This window comes from Pristiophorus japonicus, unplaced genomic scaffold, assembly GCF_044704955.1.
Source record: "Pristiophorus japonicus isolate sPriJap1 unplaced genomic scaffold, sPriJap1.hap1 HAP1_SCAFFOLD_427, whole genome shotgun sequence".
NCBI lineage: Eukaryota > Metazoa > Chordata > Chondrichthyes > Pristiophoridae > Pristiophorus > Pristiophorus japonicus.
In genome coordinates, this window is record NW_027254168.1 from 421,846 (window position 1) to 442,036 (window position 20,191).

General features: G+C 60.1%; 1 protein-coding gene across 2 annotated transcripts in view; it reads right to left on the reverse strand.

Moving 5' to 3' along the window:
- Positions 1–7,088: 7,088 nt before the first annotated feature.
- LOC139251256 (rootletin-like) overlaps positions 7,089–20,191 on the reverse strand; it is a 125,351-nt gene continuing 112,248 nt past the window's right edge. The window contains exons 14-15 of one of the 2 annotated variants that reach the window (XM_070873226.1): positions 18,564–18,743; positions 7,089–9,515 (exon numbers count right to left, since the gene is read on the reverse strand). In XM_070873226.1, the coding sequence (XP_070729327.1) occupies positions 9,240–9,515; positions 18,564–18,743 (456 nt within the window). In that variant the 3' untranslated portion in view covers positions 7,089–9,239. Of the gene's footprint in view, positions 9,516–18,563; positions 18,744–20,191 lie in introns of those variants that run through there. The other variant, XM_070873227.1, reaches the window with a different exon arrangement.

Consider the following 20,191-nt stretch of genomic DNA (forward strand, 5'->3'; position numbering starts at 1 on the left):
GAGGGGCAGTACTGAGGGAGTGCCGTACTGTCGGAGGGACAGTACTGAGGGAGTGCTGCACTGTCGGAGGGGCAGTACTGAGGGAGTGTCGCACTGTCGGAGGGGCAGTACTGAGGGAGTGTCGCACTGTCGGAGGGGCAGTACTGAGGGAGTGCCGCACTGTCGGAGGGGCAGTACTGAGGGAGCGCCGCACTGTCGGAGGGGCGCTGCTGAGGGAGTGCTGCACTGTCGGAGGGGCGCTGCTGAGGGAGCGCCGTACTGTCGGAGGGGCGCTGCTGAGGGAGTGCCGCACTGTCGGAGGGGCAGTACTGAGGGTGCGCTGTCGGAGGGGCAGTACTGAGGGAGTGCTGCACTGTCGGAGGGGCAGTACTGAGGGAGCGCCGCACTGTCAGAGGGGCAGTACTGAGGGAGTGCCGCACTGTCGGAGGGGCAGTACTGAGGGAGCGCCGCACTGTCAGAGGGGCAGTACTGAGGGAGTGCCGCACTGTCGGAGGGGCAGTACTGAGGGAGTGCTGCACTGTCGGAGGGGCAGTACTGAGGGAGTGCCGCACTGTCGGAGGGGCAGTACTGAGGGAGTGCCGCACTGTCGGAGGGGCAGTACTGAGGGAGCGCCGCACTGTCGGAGGGGCAGTACTGAGGGAGTGCCGCACTGTCGATGGGACAGTACTGAGGGAGCGCTGCACTGTCGGAGGGGCAGTACTGAGGGAGTGCCGCACTGTCGGAGGGGCAGTACTGAGGGGGCGCCGTACTGTGCTGTCAGAGGGGCAGTACTGAGGGAATGCCGCACTGTCGGAGGGGCAGTACTGAGGGAGTGCCGCACTGTCAGAGGGGCAGTACTGAGGGAGTGCCGTACTGTCGGAGGGGCAGTACTGAGGGAGCGCCGCACTGTCGGAGGGGCAGTACTGAGGGAGTGCCGCACTGTCGGAGGGACAGTACTGAGGGAGTGCTGCACTGTCAGAGGGGCAGTACTGAGGGAGTGCCGCACTGTCGGAGGGGCAGTACTGAGGGAGTGCCGCACTGTCGGAGGGGCAGTACTGAGGGAGTGCCGCACTGTCGGAGGGGCAGTACTGAGGGGGCGCCGTACTGTGCTGTCAGAGGGGCAGTACTGAGGGAGCGCCGCACTGTCGGAGGGGCAGTACTGAGGGAGTGCTGCACTGTCGGAGGGGCAGTACTGAGGGAGTGCCGCACTGTCGGAGGGGCAGTACTGAGGGAGTGCCGCACTGTCGGAGGGGCAGTACTGAGGGAGTGCCGCACTGTCGGAGGGACAGTACTGAGGGAGTGCTGCACTGTCGGAGGGGCAGTACTGAGGGAGTGCCGCACTGTCGGAGGGGCAGTACTGAGGGAGTGCCGCACTGTCGGAGGGGCAGTACTGAGGGAGTGCCGCACTGTCGGAGGGGCAGTACTGAGGGAGTGCTGCACTGTCGGAGGGGCAGTACTGAGGGAGCGCCGCACTGTCAGAGGGGCAGTACTGAGGGAGTGCCGCACTGTCGGAGGGGCAGTACTGAGGGAGTGCCGCACTGTCGGAGGGGCAGTACTGAGGGAGTGCCGCACTGTCGGAGGGGCAGTACTGAGGGAGTGCTGTACTGTCGGAGGGGCAGCACTGAGGGAGTGCCGCACTGTCGGAGGGGTAGTGCTGAGGGAGTGCCGCACTGTCGGAGGGGCAGTACTGAGGGAGTGCCGCACTGTCGGAGGGGCGGTACTGAGGGAGTGCCGTACTGTCAGAGGGAAAGTACTGAGGGAGCCCCGCACTGTCGGAGGGGCAGTACTGAGGGAGCGCCGCACTGTCGGAGGGGCAGTACTGAGGGAGTGCCGCACTGTCGGAGGGGCAGTACTGAGGGAGTGCCGCACTGTCAGAGGGGCTGTACTGAGGGAGTGCCGCACTGTCGATGGGGCAGTACTGAGGGAGTGCCGCACTGTCGGAGGGGCGCTGCTGAGGGAGCGCCGTACTGTCGGAGGGGCAGTACTGAGGGAGCGCCGTACTGTGCTGTCGATGGGGCAGTACTGAGGGAGTGCTGCACTGTCGGAGGGGCAGTACTGACGGAGCACCACACTGTCGGAGGGACAGTACTGAGGGAGCGCCGCACTGTCGGAGGGACAGTACTGAGGGAGTGCCGTACTGTCGGAGGGGCAGTACTGAGGGAGCACCGCACTGTCGGAGGGACAGTACTGAGGGAGTGCTGCACTGTCGGAGGGGCAGTACTGAGGGAGTGCCGCACTGTCGGAGGGGCAGTACTGAGGGGGCGCCGTACTGTGCTGTCAGAGGGGCAGTACTGAGGGAGCGCCGCACTGTCGGAGGGGCAGTACTGAGGGAGTGCTGCACTGTCGGAGGGGCAGTACTGAGGGAGTGCCGCACTGTCGGAGGGGCAGTACTGAGGGGGCGCCGTACTGTGCTGTCAGAGGGGCAGTACTGAGGGAATGCCGCACTGTCGGAGGGGCAGTACTAAGGGAGTGCCGTACTGTTGGAGGGGCAGTACTGAGGGAGTGCCGCACTGTCGGAGGGACAGTACTGAGGGAGTGCTGCACTGTCGGAGGGGCAGTACTGAGGGAGTGCCGCACTGTCGGAGGGGCAGTACTGAGGGAGTACGGCACTGTCGGAGGGACAGTACTGAGGGAGTGCCGCACTGTCGGAGGGGCAGTACTGAGGGAGTGCCGCACTGTCGGAGGGGCAGTACTGAGGGAGTGCCGCACTGTCGGAGGGACAGTACTGAGGGAGTGCCGCACTGTCGGAGGGACAGTACTGAGGGAGTGCAGCACTGTCGGAGGGACAGTACTGAGGGAGTGCCGCACTGTCGGAGGGACAGTACTGAGGGAGTGCCGCACTGTCGGAGGGGCAGTACTGAGGGAGTGACGCACTGTCGGAGGGGCAGTACTGAGGGAGTGCTGCACTGTCGGAGGGAAAGTACTGAGGGAGTGCCGCACTGTCGGAGGGACAGTACTGAGGGAGTGCCGCACTGTCGGAGGGGCAGTTCTGAGGGAGCGCCGCACTGTCGGAGGGACAGTACTGAGGGAGCGCCGCACTGTCGGAGGGACAGTACTGAGGGAGTGCCGCACTGTCGGAGGGGCAGTACTGACGGAGTGCCGCACTGTCGGAGGGGCAGTACTGAGGGAGCTCCGCACTGTCGGAGGGGTAGTACTGAGGGAGTGCCGCACTGTCGGAGGGGCGGTACTGAGGGAGTGCCGCACTGTCGGAGGGGCGGTACTGAGGGAGTGCCGCACTGTCGGAGGGGCAGTACTGAGGGAGCTCCGCACTGTCGGAGGGGCAGTACTGAGGGAGTGCCGCACTGTCCGAGGGGCAGTACTGAGGGAGTGCCGCAGTGTCCGAGGGGCAGTACTGAGGGAGTGCCGCACTGTCAGAGGGGCAGTACTGAGGGAGTGCCGTACTATCGGAGGGGCAGTACTGAGGGAGTGCCGCACTGTCGGAGGGGCAGTACTGAGGGAGTGCCGTACTATCGGAGGGGCAGTACTGAGGGAGAGCCGTACTGTCGGAGGGGCAGTACTGAGGGAGTGCCGCACTGTCCGAGGGGCAGTACTGAGGGAGTGCCGCAGTGTCCGAGGGGCAGTACTGAGGGAGTGCCGCACTGTCAGAGGGGCAGTACTGAGGGAGTGCCGTACTATCGGAGGGGCAGTACTGAGGGAGTGCCGCACTGTCGGAGGGGCAGTACTGAGGGAGTGCTGCACTGTCGGAGGGGCAGTACTGAGGGAGCGCCGTACTGCACTGTCGGAGGGGCAGTACTGAGGGAGTGCTGCACTGTCGGAGGGGCAGTACTGAGGGAGCACCGCACTGTCGGAGGTGCAGTACTGAGGGAGCACCGCACTGTCAGAGGTGCCATCATTCGGATGGGACATTAGGCGGCCTAACTAGTCTTGTATACAGTTCAAGCATAACCTCGCCGCTCTTGTGTTCCATGCCTCGGCCAATAAAGGCAAGTATCCCGTTTGCCTTCATAACCACCTTATCGACCCGGCCTGCTACCTTCAGGGATCTGTGGGCCTGCACTCCAAGGTCTCTCTGTTCCTCTACACTGCTCAGTGTCCCACCAGTTAAAGTGTAATGGGTCCTGGCCTCTGGTCTAACAGGGTGTGTGTGTGAATCAGAAAGCGGTCCTAATCCCTGATCTGTCATACACAATTCTGACAGGGCTTGACAGGGTAGATGCAGGTACGATATTTCCCCCGGGCTGGGGAATCTAGAACCAGGGGTCACACAGGCTCAGGATAAGGGGTCGGCCATTTAGGACTGAGATGAGAAAACATAGAAAATAGGTGCAGGAGTGGGCCATTCGGCCCTTCGAGCCTGCACCACCATTCAATAAGATCATGGCTGATCATTCCCTCAGTACCCCTTTCCTGCTTTCTCTCCATACCCCTTGATCCCTTTAGCTGTAAGGGCCACATCTAACTCCCTCTGGAATATATCCAACGAACTGACCTCAACAACTCTCTGTGGTAGAGAATTCCACAGGTTCACCACTCTCTGAGTGAAGAAGTTTCTCCTCATCTCAGTCCTAAATGGCTTACCCCTTATCCTTAGACTGTGTCCCCTGGTTCTGGACTTCCCCAACATCGGGAACATTCTTCCCGCATCTAACCTGTCCAGTCCCATCAGAATTTTATATGTTTCTATGAGATCCCCTCTCATCCTTCTAAATTCCAGTGAATATAAGCCTAGTCGATCCAGTCTTTCTTCATATGTCAGTCCTGCCATCCCGGGAATCAGTCTGGTGAACCTTCGCTGCACTCCCTCAATAGCAAGAACGTCCTTCCTCAGATTAGGAGACCAAAACTGAACACAATATTCCAGGTGAGGCCTCACCAAGGCCCTGTACAACTGCAGTAAGACCTCCCTGCTCCTATACTCAAATCCCCTCGCTATGAAGGCCAACATACCATTTGCCTTCTTCACCACCTGCTGTACCTGTATGCCAACCTTCAATGACTGATGTACCATGACACCCAGGTCTCGTTGCACCTCCCCTTTTCCTAATCTGCTGCCATTCAGATAATATTCTGCCTTCGTGTTTTTGCCACCAAAGTGGATAACCTCACATTTATCCACATTATACTGCATCTGCCATGCATTTGCCCACTCACCTAACCTGTCCAAGTCACCCTGCAGCCTCTTAGTGTCCTCCTCACAGCTCACACTGCCATCCAGCTTAGTGTCATCTGCAAACTTGGAGATATTACATTCAGTTCCTTCGTCTAAATCATTAATATATAAGGAGACCCAAACTGCACACAATACTCTCGGTGCGGTCTCATCAAGGCCCTGTATAACTGGAGTAGGCCCTGAATTTTTTCACTCAGAGGGGGGTGAATCTCAGAGTGCTATGGAGGCTCAGTCTTTGAGTATAGTCAAGGCCGAGATTGATAGATTTTTGGATATTAAGGGAATCTCGGGATCGGGGAACAGGCGGGAAGGGGAGTTGAGCTGGAAGATCAGCCACAATGTTATTGACTGGCAGAGCAGGCTCGAGGGGCCGAATGACCAACTCCTGCTGCTAATTCTTATGGTTTTCTGATTGGGCTCCTGGTCTATGATCTCATCATCACAGGCAGTCCCTCGGAATCGAGGAAGACTTGCTTCCACTCCTGAAGTGAGTTCTCAGGTGACGGGAATTACAGTCTCTGTCACAGGTGGGACAGACAGTGGTTGAGGGAAGGGGAGGGTGGGACTGGTTTGCCGCACGCTCCTTCCGCTGCCTGCGCTTGGTCTCTGCACGCTCTCGGCGACGAGACTCGAGGTGCTCAGCGCCCTCCCGGATGCACTTCCTCCACTTAGGGCGGACTGGTCTTTGGGCCAGGGACTCCCAGGTGTCGGTGGGGATGTTGCACTTTATCAGGGAGGGTGTCCCTTGTAACGTTTCCTCTGCCCACCTGGGGCTCGTTTGCCATGAAGGAGTTCCGAGTCGAGCGCTTGCTTTGGGAGTCTCGTGTCTGGGGCGTGCGGACAATGTGGCCCTGCCCAGCGGAGCTGGTCGAGTGTGGTCAGTGCTTCGATGCTGGGGATGTTGGGCCTGGTCGAGGACGCTAACGTTGGTGCGTCTGTCCTCCCGGGGGATTTGCAGGATCTTGCGGAGACAGCGTTGGTGGTATTTCTCCAGCGACTTGAGGTGTCTGCTGTACATGGTCCATGTTTCTGAGCCATACAGGAGGGCGGGTATCACTGCAGCCCTGTAGACCATGAGCTGGGGGTGAGATACCTACTGTACATGGTCCATGTCTCTGAGCCATACAGGAGGGCGGGTATCACTACAGCCCTGTAGACCATGAGCTGGGGGTGAGATACCTACTGTACATGGTCCATGTCTCTGGGCCATACAGGAGGGCGGGTATCACTACAGCCCTGTAGACCATGAGCTGGGGGTGAGGTACCTACTTTACATGGTCCATGTCTCTGGGCCATACAGGAGGGCGGGTATCACTACAGCCCTGTAGACCATGAGCTGGGGGTGAGATACCTACTGTACATGGTCCATGTCTCTGAGCCATACAGGAGGGCGGGTATCACTACAGCCCTGTAGACCATGAGCTGGGGGTGAGGTACCTACTGTACATGGTCCATGTCTCTGGGCCATACAGGAGGGCGGGTATCACTACAGCCCTGTAGACCATGAGCTGGGGGTGAGATACCTACTGTACATGGTCCATGTCTCTGAGCCATACAGGAGGGCGGGTATCACTACAGCCCTGTAGACCATGAGCTGGGGGTGAGATACCTACTGTACATGGTCCGTGTCTCTGGGCCATACAGGAGGGCGGGTATCACTACAGCCCTGTAGACCATGAGCTGGGGGTGAGATACCTACTGTACATGGTCCATGTCTCTGAGCCATACAGGAGGGCGGGTATCACTACAGCCCTGTAGACCATGAGCTGGGGGTGAGATACCTACTGTACATGGTCCATGTCTCTGAGCCATACAGGAGGGCGGGTATCACTACAGCCCTGTAGACCCTCACCACTGTTCGAAAAGTCGGGCTCTAATTTGTCTCAGATTTGGATTCCCACATTTTCCTCAGGAATAAATACAACCCCAATCCTTCTATTGCTGTAAATATAGTTTAATATATTTTTTTCAACACAGTTACAAAGAGAGCGTAAAAAATATTAGTGGCTTTAAATAACAGCTTCCTTAGAAAAATACCGTATAAACTTTAATTTGGCTACAAATACTGGCGGTAAGGCAAACATCCGGCCGGATTAGGACCGCAGTTACATTAGTGCAGCTAACAAGCAGGGGAACGGGGTTCAAAAGGGGTCCTTGTCCTCTCCCAGGGGCAAGGGTGACTCTGTACCCTTTCCGTGTGGTCATAGGTGAGTCTCTGCCCTTTCCACGGGGTCAAGGGTGACTCACTGCCCTTTCCACGGGGTCAAGGGTGACTCACTGCCCTTTCCACGGGGTCAAGGGTGACTCACTGCCCTTTCCACGGGGCCAAGGGTGACTCACTGCCCTTTCCACGGGGTCAAGGGTGACTCACTGCCCTTTCCACGGGGTCAAGGGTGACTCACTGCCCTTTCCACGGGGTCAAGGGTGACTCACTGCCCTTTCCATGGGGTCAAGGGTGACTCACTGCCCTTTCCATGGGGTCAAGGGTGACTCACTGCTCTTTCCACAGGGTCAAGGGTGACTCTCGCCTCTCGGGACTAACATTTGCTCCAACTTTGACTTTTCACCCCTCACCCCTCTGGGACCTGGGGTCGAATCCAGCCTCCAGACCAAGGGGAAGAAGTGCTCCTGGGATTGGGGGACTGGGCGGGTTGAAGGGTCAGACTCTGACCTTTGGCCCTGTGCGGAGGGATGGGGTCAGAGGGCACTGGAGAGGCAGGGACCTGCTTTCGCCCCTTTCCCATTGCTGTTTCACAAGGTTGAGTGTTATTAATATTCAGCCGATTCACAAGGCGTGAAAGCAAAAGGCATTTTACATCATCATCAATCTCTTCGTAACAGGAGCGGTGTCAACGTCAGAGTGAAGTTCACCGTAACAGGAGTCGTCATAACTTCATTCTATCAGGAGGGGAGAGAGAGTCAGAGCGAGAGAGAGAGAGAGAGAGAGGGACAGAGAGAGAGAGAGGGAGAGAGAGAGGGAGGGAGAGAGAGTCAGAGCGAGAGAGAGAGAGAGAGAGAGAGGGAGAGAGAGTCAGAGCGAGAGAGAGAGGGAGGGAGAGAGAGTCAGAGCGAGAGAGAGAGAGAGGGAGGGAGAGAGAGTCAGAGCGAGAGAGAGAGAGGGAGGGAGAGAGAGGGACAGAGAGAGAGAGAGGGAGGGAAAGAGAGTCAGAGCGAGAGAGAGAGAGAGAGAGAGAGAGAGAGGGAGGGAGAGAGTCAGAGCGAGAGAGAGAGAGAGAGAGAGAGAGAGGGAGGGAGAGAGTCAGAGCGAGAGACACAGAGAGAGAGAGGGTGGGAGAGAGAGTCAGAGCGAGAGAGAGAGAGAGGGAGGGAGAGAGAGTCAGAGCGAGAGACACAGAGAGAGAGAGGGAGGGAGAGAGAGTCAGAGCGAGAGAGAGAGAGAGGGAGGGAGAGAGAGTCAGAGCGAGAGAGAGAGAGGGAGGGAGAGAGTCAGAGCGAGAGACACAGAGAGAGAGGGAGGGAGAGAGAGTCAGAGCGAGAGAGAGAGAGGGAGAGAGAGGGAGGGAGGGAGAGTCAGAGCGAGAGAGAGAGAGGGAGAGGGAAAGAGATGGAGAGAGATAGACAGAGAGAGACAGAGAGAGAGAGAGAGACAGAGAGAGAGAGAGAGACAGAGAGAGAGAGAAAGAGAGAGAGAGAGAGAGAGATAGAAACAGATGGTGTCAGGGGTCAGGCTGCTCCCGGTGAGCCAGGGTTGGGGGTCAGGGTTCGGGCTGGTCCCACCCTGTTCACCGGGGTTGGGGGTCAGGGGTCGGGCTGGTCTCACCCAGTGAGCCGGGGTCAGAAGTCGGGGGTTGGACTGCCCCCCCCCCACCCCCAATGATCCGGGGTCAGAGGTTGGGGGTCTGGCTGGTCCAACCCGGTGATCCGGGCTCGGGGGTCAGAGGTCGGGCTGGTCCCCCCTAGTGAGCTGGGGGGTCATGGGTCGGGCTGATTCCCCCCCGGGTGAGCCGGGGTCAGGGGTCGGGCTGGTCCCCGGTGAGCCGGGGTCGGGGGTCAGGGGTCGGGCTGGTCCCCGGTGAGCCGGGGTCGGGGGTCAGGGGTCGGGCTGGTCCCCGGTGAGCGGGGTCGGGGGTCAGGGGTCGGGCTGGTCCCCGGTGAGCGGGGTCGGGGGTCAGGGGTCGGGCTGGTCCCCGGTGAGCCGGGGTTGCCTGGGTGAGGGGGGGAGCTGAGCCCGGGGGGAGGAGCGCAGGCTGTGACTCAGCGAGCGGTCAAGGCGCCGGGTCTCGGACTCCAGCACGGCGAGTTCGGGGTCACGGGCCACGGCGCTCAGAGAGTCGCTGAGGTTACGCCGCAGCCCGGACAGCTGGTCGTTGGCCCGCGACGAGAGGCGGATATACTGGTCCTTGTGACGCAGCTCCACCGATAGCTGGTTCTTCAGCACCGCCATCTGCCCGGGGGGGCGGGGGGTCAGAGGGCGGAGAGCGGAGAGGGCAGGGGTCAGAGGGCGGAGAGCGGAGAGGGCAGGGGAGGCAGGGGTCAGAGGGCGGAGAGGGGAGAGGTCAGGGGGGGCAGGGGTCAGAGGGCGGAGAGGGGAGAGGTCAGGGGGGGCGGGGGGTCAGAGGGCGGAGAGGGGAGAGGTCAGGGGAGGCAGGGGTCAGAGGGGTCAGAGGTCGGAGAGGGGAGAGGTCAGGGGGTGCAGGGGGCAGAGGGGTCAGAGGGCGGAGAGGGGAGTGGTCAGGGGGGAGAGGGGAGTGTGGGGAGAGAGGGCAGGGAGGTCAGAGAGCGGGGGGCCGGGTGGGGAGAGGTCAGAGGGCAGAGGACGGGGCGGGAGGTCAGAGGGCAGAGGACGGGGCGGGAGGTCAGAGGACGGGGCAGGAGTTCAGAGGTTGGAGGGTGATAGGTCAGTGGTGAGGGTTTAGAAGAGGTTAGAGGTGTGGAGGAAGAGAGGTCAAAGGTGAGTGGCAGAGATATCAAACGCGCGGGCAGCAGAGGTCAGAGGCGAGGGGTGAAAAGGTCAGAGGCGCGGAGGCAGAGGTCAAGAAGCGACGGGGGCAGAGGTCAAGTAGCGAGGGGGCAGAGGTTGGATATGAGGGGGCAGAGGTCAAGAGGCGAGCGGGAGGTCAAAGGTAGGGGCGAGAGATCAAAGGTGACGAGTCAAGAATGAAAGAAGAAAAGAAAAGCATTTGACACAGAAAGGAAAGTAGGAGAACGAAAGGGAAGAAATAAACAAAGAGATAATTAGCATTTCAATGGCGCCTTTTTCAGCCTCAGGTCATCCCAGTGAGCTTCACCGCCAATGACGTACTCAAGCCTGAGACACCATCGCAGGTCGGGGCTATAAATAGAGCTGGAGCGCCGGGTCCCGGAATATCGTGGGCGGAGGAGCGGCGAGAGATCGGGGCAGAGGAGCGGAGAGAGATCGGGGCGGAGGAGCGGCGAGAGATCGGGGCGGAGGGAGATCGGGGCGGAGGGAGATCGGGGCGGAGGAGCGGCGAGAGATCGGGGGCGGAGGAGCGGCGAGAGATCGGGGCGGAGGAGCGGCGAGAGATCGGGGCGGAGGGAGATCGGGGCGGAGGAGCGGCGAGAGATCGGGGCGGAGGAGAGATCGGGGCGGAGGAGCGGCGAGAGATCGGGGCGGAGGAGCGGAGGGAGATCGGGGCGGAGGAGCGGCGAGAGATCGGGGCAGAGGAGCGGCGAGAGATCGGGGCGGAGGAGCGGCGAGAGATCGGGGCGGAGGAGCGGCGAGAGATCGGGGCGGAGGAGAGATCGGGGCGGAGGGAGATCGGGCGGAGGGAGATCGGGGCGGAGGGAGATCGGGGCGGAGGGAGATCGGGGCGGAGGGAGATCGGGCGGAGGAGCGGCTAATGAGGGTACGGATCCCAGAGGAGCCGTGGGCCTGGGGGCAGCACGGAACAGCCCACACTGCGATATGTTGTGCACACTGGGTCCGTGCAGCAGAGCAGGTCTCCAGTGGTCCTGGTTAACCCTTGACCCTGGACCAAGGCCTCGCTCTGTCAGGCCCGTGTGGTGGCTGGTGTACAACGGTCACCCCACGTTAAACAATCCACACACAGGTATCTCCCACCCTTCAGGATGTAGTTCGGGATCCGGAATATTGGGTCCTACATTGAAACATCTGTGAACTCTTGTGGAAGCAAGTCATCCTCGTTCGACAGACTGCCGATGATGACTCAAGTGTGGTCACTGCGGGACTGTGGGAAACGCAGCAGATAATATGCGCACAGCAAGCTCCCACAAACAGCAACGAAAGTTTGCCTTCTTTGCCTTCATTTGCCTCCTTCACCACCTGCTGTACCTGCATGCCAACCTTCAATGACTGATGTACCATGACACCCAGGTCTCGTTGCACCTCCCCTTTTCCTAATTTGTCACCATTCAGATAATATTCTGCCTTCCTGTTTTTGCCACCAAAGTGGATAACCTCACATTTATCCACATTATATTTCATCTGCCGTGCATTTGCCCACTCACCTAACCTGTCCACGTCACCCTGCAGCCTCTTAGCATCCTCCTCACAGCTCACACTGCCACCCAACTTAGTGTCATCCGCAAACTTGGAGATATTACATTCTGAGGGGCGTGGGATGAGGAGACCGAGGGGAGTGGGATGAGGAGACCGAGGGGAGTGGGATGAGGAGACCGAGGGGAGTGGGATGAGGAGACCGAGGGGAGTGGGATGAGGAGACCGAGGGGAGTGGGATGAGGAGACCGAGGGGAGTGGGATGAGGAGACCGAGGGGAGTGGGATGAGGAGACTGAGGGGAGTGGGATGAGGAGACCGAGGGGAGTGGGATGAGGAGACCGAGGGGAGTGGGATGAGGAGACCGAGGGGAGTGGGATGAGGAGACTGAGGGGAGTGGGATGAGGAGAACGAGGGGAGTGGGATGAGGAGACCGAGGGGAGTGGGATGAGGAGACCGAGGGGAGTGGGATGAGGAGAACGAGGGGAGTTAGATGAGGAGACTGAGGGGAGTGGGATGAGGAGACTGAGGGGAGTGGGATGAGGAGACTGAGGGGAGTGGGATGAGGAGACTGAGGGGAGTGGGATGAGGAGACTGAGGGGAGTGGGATGAGGAGACCGAGGGGAGTGGGATGAGGAGACCGAGGGGAGTGGGATGAGGAGAACGAGGGGAGTGGGATGAGGAGACCGAGGGGAGTGGGATGAGGAGACCGAGGGGAGTGGGATGAGGAGAACGAGGGGAGTGGGATGAGGAGACCGAGGGGAGTGGGATGAGGAGACCGAGGGGAGTGGGATGAGGAGACCGAGGGGAGTGGGATGAGAAGACCGAGGGGAGTGGGATGAGGAGACCGAGGGGAGTGGGATGAGAAGACCGAGGGGAGTGGGATGAGGAGAACGAGGGGAGTGGGATGAGGAGACCGAGGGGAGTGGGATGAGGAGACCGAGGGGAGTGGGATGAGAAGACCGAGGGGAGTGGGATGAGGAGACCGAGGGGAGTGGGATGAGGAGACCGAGGGGAGTGGGATGAGGAGACCAAGGGGAGTGGGATGAGGAGACTGAGGGGAGTGGGATGAGGAGACCGAGGGGAGTGGGATGAGGAGACCGAGGGGAGTGGGATGAGAAGACCGAGGGGAGTGGGATGAGGAGACCGAGGGGAGTGGGATGAGGAGACCGAGGGGAGTGGGATGAGGAGACCAAGGGGAGTGGGATGAGGAGACTGAGGGGAGTGGGATGAGGAGACCGAGGGGAGTGGGATGAGGAGACCGAGGGGAGTGGGATAAGGAGACCGAGGGGAGTGGGATGAGGAGACTGAGGGGAGTGGGATGAGGAGACCGAGGGGAGTGGGATGAGGAGACCGAGGGGAGTGGGATGAGGAGACCGAGGGGAGTGGGATGAGGAGACTGAGGGGAGTGGGATGAGGAGACCGAGGGGAGTGGGATAAGGAGACTGAGGGGAGTGGGATGAGGAGACCGAGGGGAGTGGGATGAGGAGACTGAGGGGAGTGGGATGAGGAGACCGAGGGGACTGGGATGAGGAGACCGAGGGGGAGTGGGATGAGGAGAACGAGGGGAGTGGGATAAGGAGAACGAGGGGAGTGGGATGAGAAGACCGAGGGGAGTGGGATGAGGAGACCGAGGGGAGTGGGATGAGGAGACCGAGGGGAGTGGGATGAGGAGACCGAGGGGAGTGGGATGAGGAGAGTGAGGGACATGGGATGAGGAGACCGAGGGGAGTGGGATGAGGAGACCGAGGGGAGTGGGATGGAGAGACCGCGGAGCGTGGGATGAGGAGAACGAGGGGAGTGGGATGAGGAGAGTGAGGGACATGGGATGAGGAGACCGAGGGGAGTGGGATGAGGAGACCGAGGGGAGTTAGATGAGGAGACCGAGGGGAGTTAGATAAGGAGACCGAGGGGAGTGGGATGAGGAGACCGAGGGGAGTGGGATAAGGAGACTGAGGGGAGTGGGATGGAGAGACCGAGGGGAGTGGGATGAGGAGACTGAGGGGAGTGGGATGAGGAGACCGAGGGGAGTGGGATGAGGAGACCGAGGGGAGTGGGATGAGGAGACCGAGGGGAGTGGGATGAGGAGACCGAGGGGAGTGGGATGAGGAGAGTGAGGGACATGGGATGAGGAGACCGAGGGGAGTGGGATGAGGAGACCGAGGGGAGTTAGATGAGGAGACTGAGGGGAGTGGGATGAGGAGACCGAGGGGAGTGGGATGAGGAGACCGAGGGGAGTGGGATGAGGAGACCGAGGGGAGTGGGATGAGGAGAACGAGGGGAGTGGGAAGAGGAGACCGAGGGGAGTGGGATGAGGAGACTGAGGGACATGGGATGAGGAGACCGAGGGGAGTGGGATGAGGAGACCGAGGGGAGTGGGATGAGGAGACTGAGGGACATGGGATGAGGAGACCGAGGGGAGTGGGATGAGGAGACTGAGGGGCATGGGATGATGAGACTGAGGGGAGTGGGATGAGGAGACCGAGGGGAGTGGGATGAGGAGACTGAGGGGAGTGGGATGAGGAGACCGAGGGTAGTGGGATGAGGAGAACGAGGGGAGTTAGATGAGGAGACCGAGGGGAGTGGGATGAGGAGACCGAGGGGAGTGGGATGAGGAGACTGAGGGGAGTGGGATGAGGAGACCGAGGGGAGTGGGATGAGGAGACCGAGGGGAGTGGGATGAGGAGAACAAGGGGAGTGGGATGAGGAGACTGAGGGGAGTGGGATGAGGAGACCGAGGGGAGTGGGATGAGGAGACTGAGGGGAGTGGGATGAGGAGACTGAGGGGCGTGGGATGAGGAGATCGAGGGGAGTGGGATGAGGAGAATGAGGGGAGTGGGATGAGGAGACCGAGGGGAGTGGGATGAGGAGACTGAGGGGAGTGGGATGAGGAGACTGAGGGGAGTGGGATGAGGAGGCCGAGGGGAGTGGGATGAGGAGACTGAGGGGCGTGGGATGAGGAGATCGAGGGGAGTGGGATGAGGAGAACGAGGGGAGTGGGATGAGGAGACCGAGGGGAGTGGGATGAGGAGACTGAGGGGAGTGGGATGAGGAGACTGAGGGGAGTGGGATGAGGAGGCCGAGGGGAGTGGGATGAGGAGACTGAGGGACATTGGAATAAGGAGACCAAGGGGAGTGGGATGAGGAGACTGAGGGGCATGGGATGATGAGACTGAGGGGAGTGGGATGAGGAGACCGAGGGGAGTGGGATGAGGAGAGTGAGGGACATGGGATGAGGAGACTGAGGGACATGGGATGAGGAGACCGAGGGGAGTGGGATGAGGAGACTGAGGGGCATGGGATGATGAGACTGAGGGGAGTGGGATGAGGAGACCGAGGGGAGTGGGATGAGGAGAGTGAGGGACATGGGATGAGGAGACTGAGGGACATGGGATGAGGAGACCGAGGGGAGTGGGATGAGGAGACTGAGGGGCATGGGATGATGAGACTGAGGGGAGTGGGATGAGGAGACCGAGGGGAGTGGGATGAGGAGACTGAGGGGAGTGGGATGAGGAGACCGAGGGGAGTGGGATGAGGAGACCGAGGGGAGTGGGATGAGGAGACCGAGGGGAGTGGGATAAGGAGACCGAGGGGAGTGGGATGAGGAGACCGAGGGGAGTGGGATGAGGAGACCGAGGGGAGTGGGATGAGGAGACTGAGGGGAGTGGGATGAGGAGACTGAGGGGAGTGGGATGAGCAGACTGAGGGGAGTGGGATGAGGAAACTGAGGGGAGTGGGATGAGGAGACCGAGGGGAGTGGGATGAGGAGACTGAGGGGAGTGGGATGAGGAGACCGAGGGGAGTGGGATGAGGAGACCGAGGGGAGTGGGATGAGGAGACCGAGGGGAGTGGGATGAGGAGAGTGAGGGATATGGGATGAGGAGACTGAGGGACATGGGATGAGGAGACCGAGGGGAGTGGGATGAGGAGACTGAGGGGCGTGGGATGAGGAGACTGAGGGGAGTGGGATGAGGAGACCGAGGGGAGTGGGATGAGGAGAGTGAGGGACATGGGATGAGGAGACTGAGGGACATGGGATGAGGAGACCGAGGGGAGTGGGATGAGGAGACTGAGGGGCATGGGATGATGAGACTGAGGGGAGTGGGATGAGGAGACCGAGGGGAGTGGGATGAGGAGACTGAGGGGAGTGGGATGAGGAGAACGAGGGGAGTTAGATGAGGAGACCGAGGGGAGTGGGATGAGGAGACCGAGGGGAGTGGGATGAGGAGACCGAGGGGAGTGGGATGAGGAGAACGAGGGGAGTGGGATGAGGAGACCGAGGGGAGTGGGATGAGGAGACTGAGGGGAGTGGGATGAGGAGACTGAGGGGAGTGGGATGAGGAGACTGAGGGGAGTGGGATGAGGAGACCGAGGGGAGTGGGATGAGGAGAACGAGGGGAGTGGGATGAGGAGAACGAGGGGAGTTAGATGAGGAGACCGAGGGGAGTCGGATGAGGAGACCGAGGGGAGTGGGATGAGGAGACCGAGGGGAGTGGGATGAGGAGACTGAGGGGAGTGGGATGAGGAGACTGAGGGGAGTGGGATGAGAAGACTGAGGGGAGTGGGATGAGGAGACTGAGGGGAGTGGGATGAGGAGACCGAGTGGAGTGGGATGAGGAGACCGAGGGGAGTGGGATGAGGAGACTGAGGGGAGTGGGATGAGGAGACTGAGGGGAGTGGGATGAGGAGACCGAGGGGAGTGGGATGAGGAGACCGAGGGGCGTGGGATGAGGAGACCGAGGGGAGTGGGATGAGGAGAGTGAGGGATATGGGATGAGGAGACCGAGGGGAGTGGGATGAGGAGACTGAGGGGCATGGGATGATGAGACTGAGGGGAGTGGGATGAGGAGACCGAGGGGAGTGGGATGAGGAGACCGAGGGGAGTGGGATGAGGAGACCGAGGGGAGTGGGATGATGAGACTGAGGGGAGTGGGATGAGGGGACTGAGGGGAGTGGGATGAGGAGACCGAGGGGAGTGGGATGAGGAGACCGAGGGGAGTGGGATGAGGAGACCGAGGGGAGTGGGATGAGGAGACCGAGGGGAGTGGGATGAGGAGACCGAGGGACATGGGATGAGGAGACTGAGGGACATGGGATGAGGAGACCGAGGGGAGTGGGATGAGGAGACTGAGGGGCATGGGATGATGAGACTGAGGGGAGTGGGATGAGGGGACTGAGGGGAGTGGGATGAGGAGACCGAGGGGAGTGGGATGAGGAGACCGAGGGGAGTGGGATGAGGAGACCGAGGGGAGTGGGATGAGGAGACCGAGGGGAGTGGGATGAGGAGACCGAGGGGAGTGGGATGAGGAGACTGAGGGGAGTGGGATGAGGAGACCGAGGGGAGTGGGATGAGGAGACCGAGGGGAGTGGGATGAGGAGACTGAGGGGAGTGGGATGAGGAGACCGAGGGGAGTGGGATGAGGAGACCGAGGGGAGTGGGATGAGGAGACTGAGGGGAGTGGGATGAGGAGAACGAGGGGAGTGGGATGAGGAGACCGAGGGGAGTGGGATTAGGAGAACGAGGGGAGTTAGATGAGGAGACTGAGGGGAGTGGGATGAGGAGACTGAGGGGAGTGGGATGAGGAGACCGAGGGGAGTGGGATTAGGAGAACGAGGGGAGTTAGATGAGGAGACCGAGGGGAGTGGGATGAGGAGAACGAGGGGAGTGGGATGAGGAGACCGAGGGGAGTGGGATGAGGAGACTGAGGGGAGTGGGATGAGGAGACTGAGGGGAGTGGGATGAGGAGACTGAGGGGAGTGGGATGAGGAGACTGAGGGGAGTGGGATGAGGAGACTGAGGGGAGTGGGATGAGGAGACTGAGGGGAGTGGGATGAGGAGACTGAGGGGAGTGGGATGAGGAGACCGAGGGGAGTGGGATGAGGAGAACGAGGGGAGTGGGATGAGGAGACCGAGGGGAGTGGGATGAGGAGACCGAGGGGAGTGGGATGAGGAGACCGAGGGAAGTGGGATGAGGAGAACGAGGGGAGTGGGATGAGGAGACCGAGGGGAGTGGGATGAGGAGACCGAGGGGAGTGGGATGAGGAGACCGAGGGGAGTGGGATGAGGAGACCGAGGGGAGTGGGATGAGAAGACCGAGGGGAGTAGGATGAGGAGACCGAGGGGAGTGGGATGAGGAGACTGAGGGGAGTGGGATGAGGAGACCGAGTGGAGTGGGATGAGGAGACCGAGGGGAGTGGGATGAGGAGACTGAGGGGAGTGGGATGAGGAGACTGAGGGGAGTGGGATGAGGAGACCGAGGGGAGTGGGATGAGGAGAACGAGGGGAGTGGGATGAGGAGACCGAGGGGAGTGGGATGAGGAGACCGAGGGGCGTGGGATGAGGAGACCGAGGGGAGTGGGATGAGGAGAGTCAGGGATATGGGATGAGGAGACTGAGGGACATGGGATGAGGAGACCGAGGGGAGTGGGATGAGGAGACTGAGGGGCATGGGATGATGAGACTGAGGGGAGTGGGATGAGGGGACTGAGGGGAGTGGGATGAGGAGACCGAGGGGAGTGGGATGAGGAGACCGAGGGGAGTGGGATGAGGAGACCGAGGGGAGTGGGATGAGGAGACCGAGGGGAGTGGGATGAGGAGACTGAGGGGCGTGGGATGAGGAGACTGAGGGGAGTGGGATGAGGAGACTGAGGGGAGTGGGATGAGGAGACTGAGGGGAGTGGGATGAGGAGACCGAGGGGAGTGGGATGAGGAGACCGAGGGGAGTGGGATGAGGAGACTGAGGGGAGTGGGATGAGGAGACCGAGGGGAGTGGGATGAGGAGACTGAGGGGCGTGGGATGAGGAGACTGAGGGGAGTGGGATGAGGAGACTGAGGGGAATGGGATGAGGAGACTGAGGGGAGTGGAATGAGGAGACCGAGGGGAGTGGGATGAGGAGACCGAGGGGAGTGGGGAAAATGATTTCATGTCGTGGGATTGGAAGATTCTGGTTTATATGAAGACCGGTGTTATTACATTCTCCGGAATGTCCCTTCCCTCCTGACCCGCTCACACACCTGCTCCTCCAGGCCCTTTACGCGCTGCCGATGAGCTCTCTCGCGGGACTCCAGGGTGGTCTCCATCTGTCGGAGGGAGAGACGCAAGCGGTCCACCTCACCCTGAAGTTCAAGGCGGCCCCGGCTGGTGACATTCGCAAGCTGGAGATCGTGGGCAGTCTGCTTCTCCGACACTTCAGTCTGGGGAAGGGAAGTGGGACATACTTAATGGTCAGACGTTACGCTAAACTTGTAGACCACACTTGGAGCACTGTGCACAGTCCTGGTCTCCATATACCTGGGTTAGACCACACTGGGAGCACTGTGCACAGTCCTGGTCTCCATATACCTGGGTTAGACCACACTTGGAGCACTGTGCACAGTCCTGGTCTCCATATACCTGGGTTAGACCACACTGGGAGCACTGTGCACAGTCCTGGTCTCCATATACCTGGGTTAGACCACACTTGGAGCACTGTGCACAGTCCTGGTCACCATATACCTGGGTTAGACCACACTTGGAGCACTGTGCACAGTTCTGGTCTCCATATACCTGGGTTAGACCACACTTGGAGCACTGTGCACAGTCCTGGTCTCCATATACCTGGGTTAGACCACACTTGGAGCACTGTGCACAGTCCTGGTCTCCATATACCTGGATTAGACCACACTTGGAGCACTGTGCACAGTCCTGGTCTCCATATACCCGGGTTAGACCACACTGGGAGCACTGTGCACAGTCCTGGTCTCCATATACCCGGGTTAGACCACACTTGGAGCACTGTGCACAGTCCTGGTCTCCATATACCCGGGTTAGACCACACTGGGAGCACTGTGCACAGTTCTGGTCTCCATATACCTGGGTTAGACCACACTGGGAGCACTGTGCACAGTCCTGGTCTCCATATACCTGGGTTAGACCACACCTGGAGCACTGTGCACAGTTCTGGTCTCCGTATACCTGGGTTGGACCACACTTGGAGCAACGTGCACAGTCCTGGTCTCCATATACCTGGGTTAGACCACACTTGGAGCACTGTGCAGAGTCCTGGTCTCCATATACCTGGGTTAGACCACACTGGGAGCACTGTGCACAGTCCTGGTCTCCATATACCCGGGTTAGACCACACTTGGAGCACTGTGCACAGTCCTGGTCTCCATATACCTGGGTTAGACCACACCTGGAGCACCGTGCACAGTTCTGGTCTCCATATATAGCACCGTGCACAGTTCTGGTCTCCATATACCTGGGTTAGACCACACTTGGAGCACTGCACAGTTCTGGTCTCCATATACCCGGGTTAGACCACACTTGGAGCACTGTGCACAGTCCTGGTCTCCATATTCCTGGGTTAAACCACACCTGGAGCACCGTGCACAGTTCTGGTCTCCGTATACCTGGGTTAGACCACACTTGGAGCACCGTGCATAGTCCTGGTCTCCATATACCTGGGTTAGACCACACTTGGAGCACCGTGCACAGTCCTGGTCTCCATATACCTGGGTTAGACCACACTGGGAGCACTGTGCACAGTCCTGGTCTCCATATACCTGGGTTAGACCACACTTGGAGCACTGTGCACAGTCCTGGTCTCCATATACCTGGGTTAGACCACACTTGGAGCACCGTGCACAGTCCTGGTCTCCAT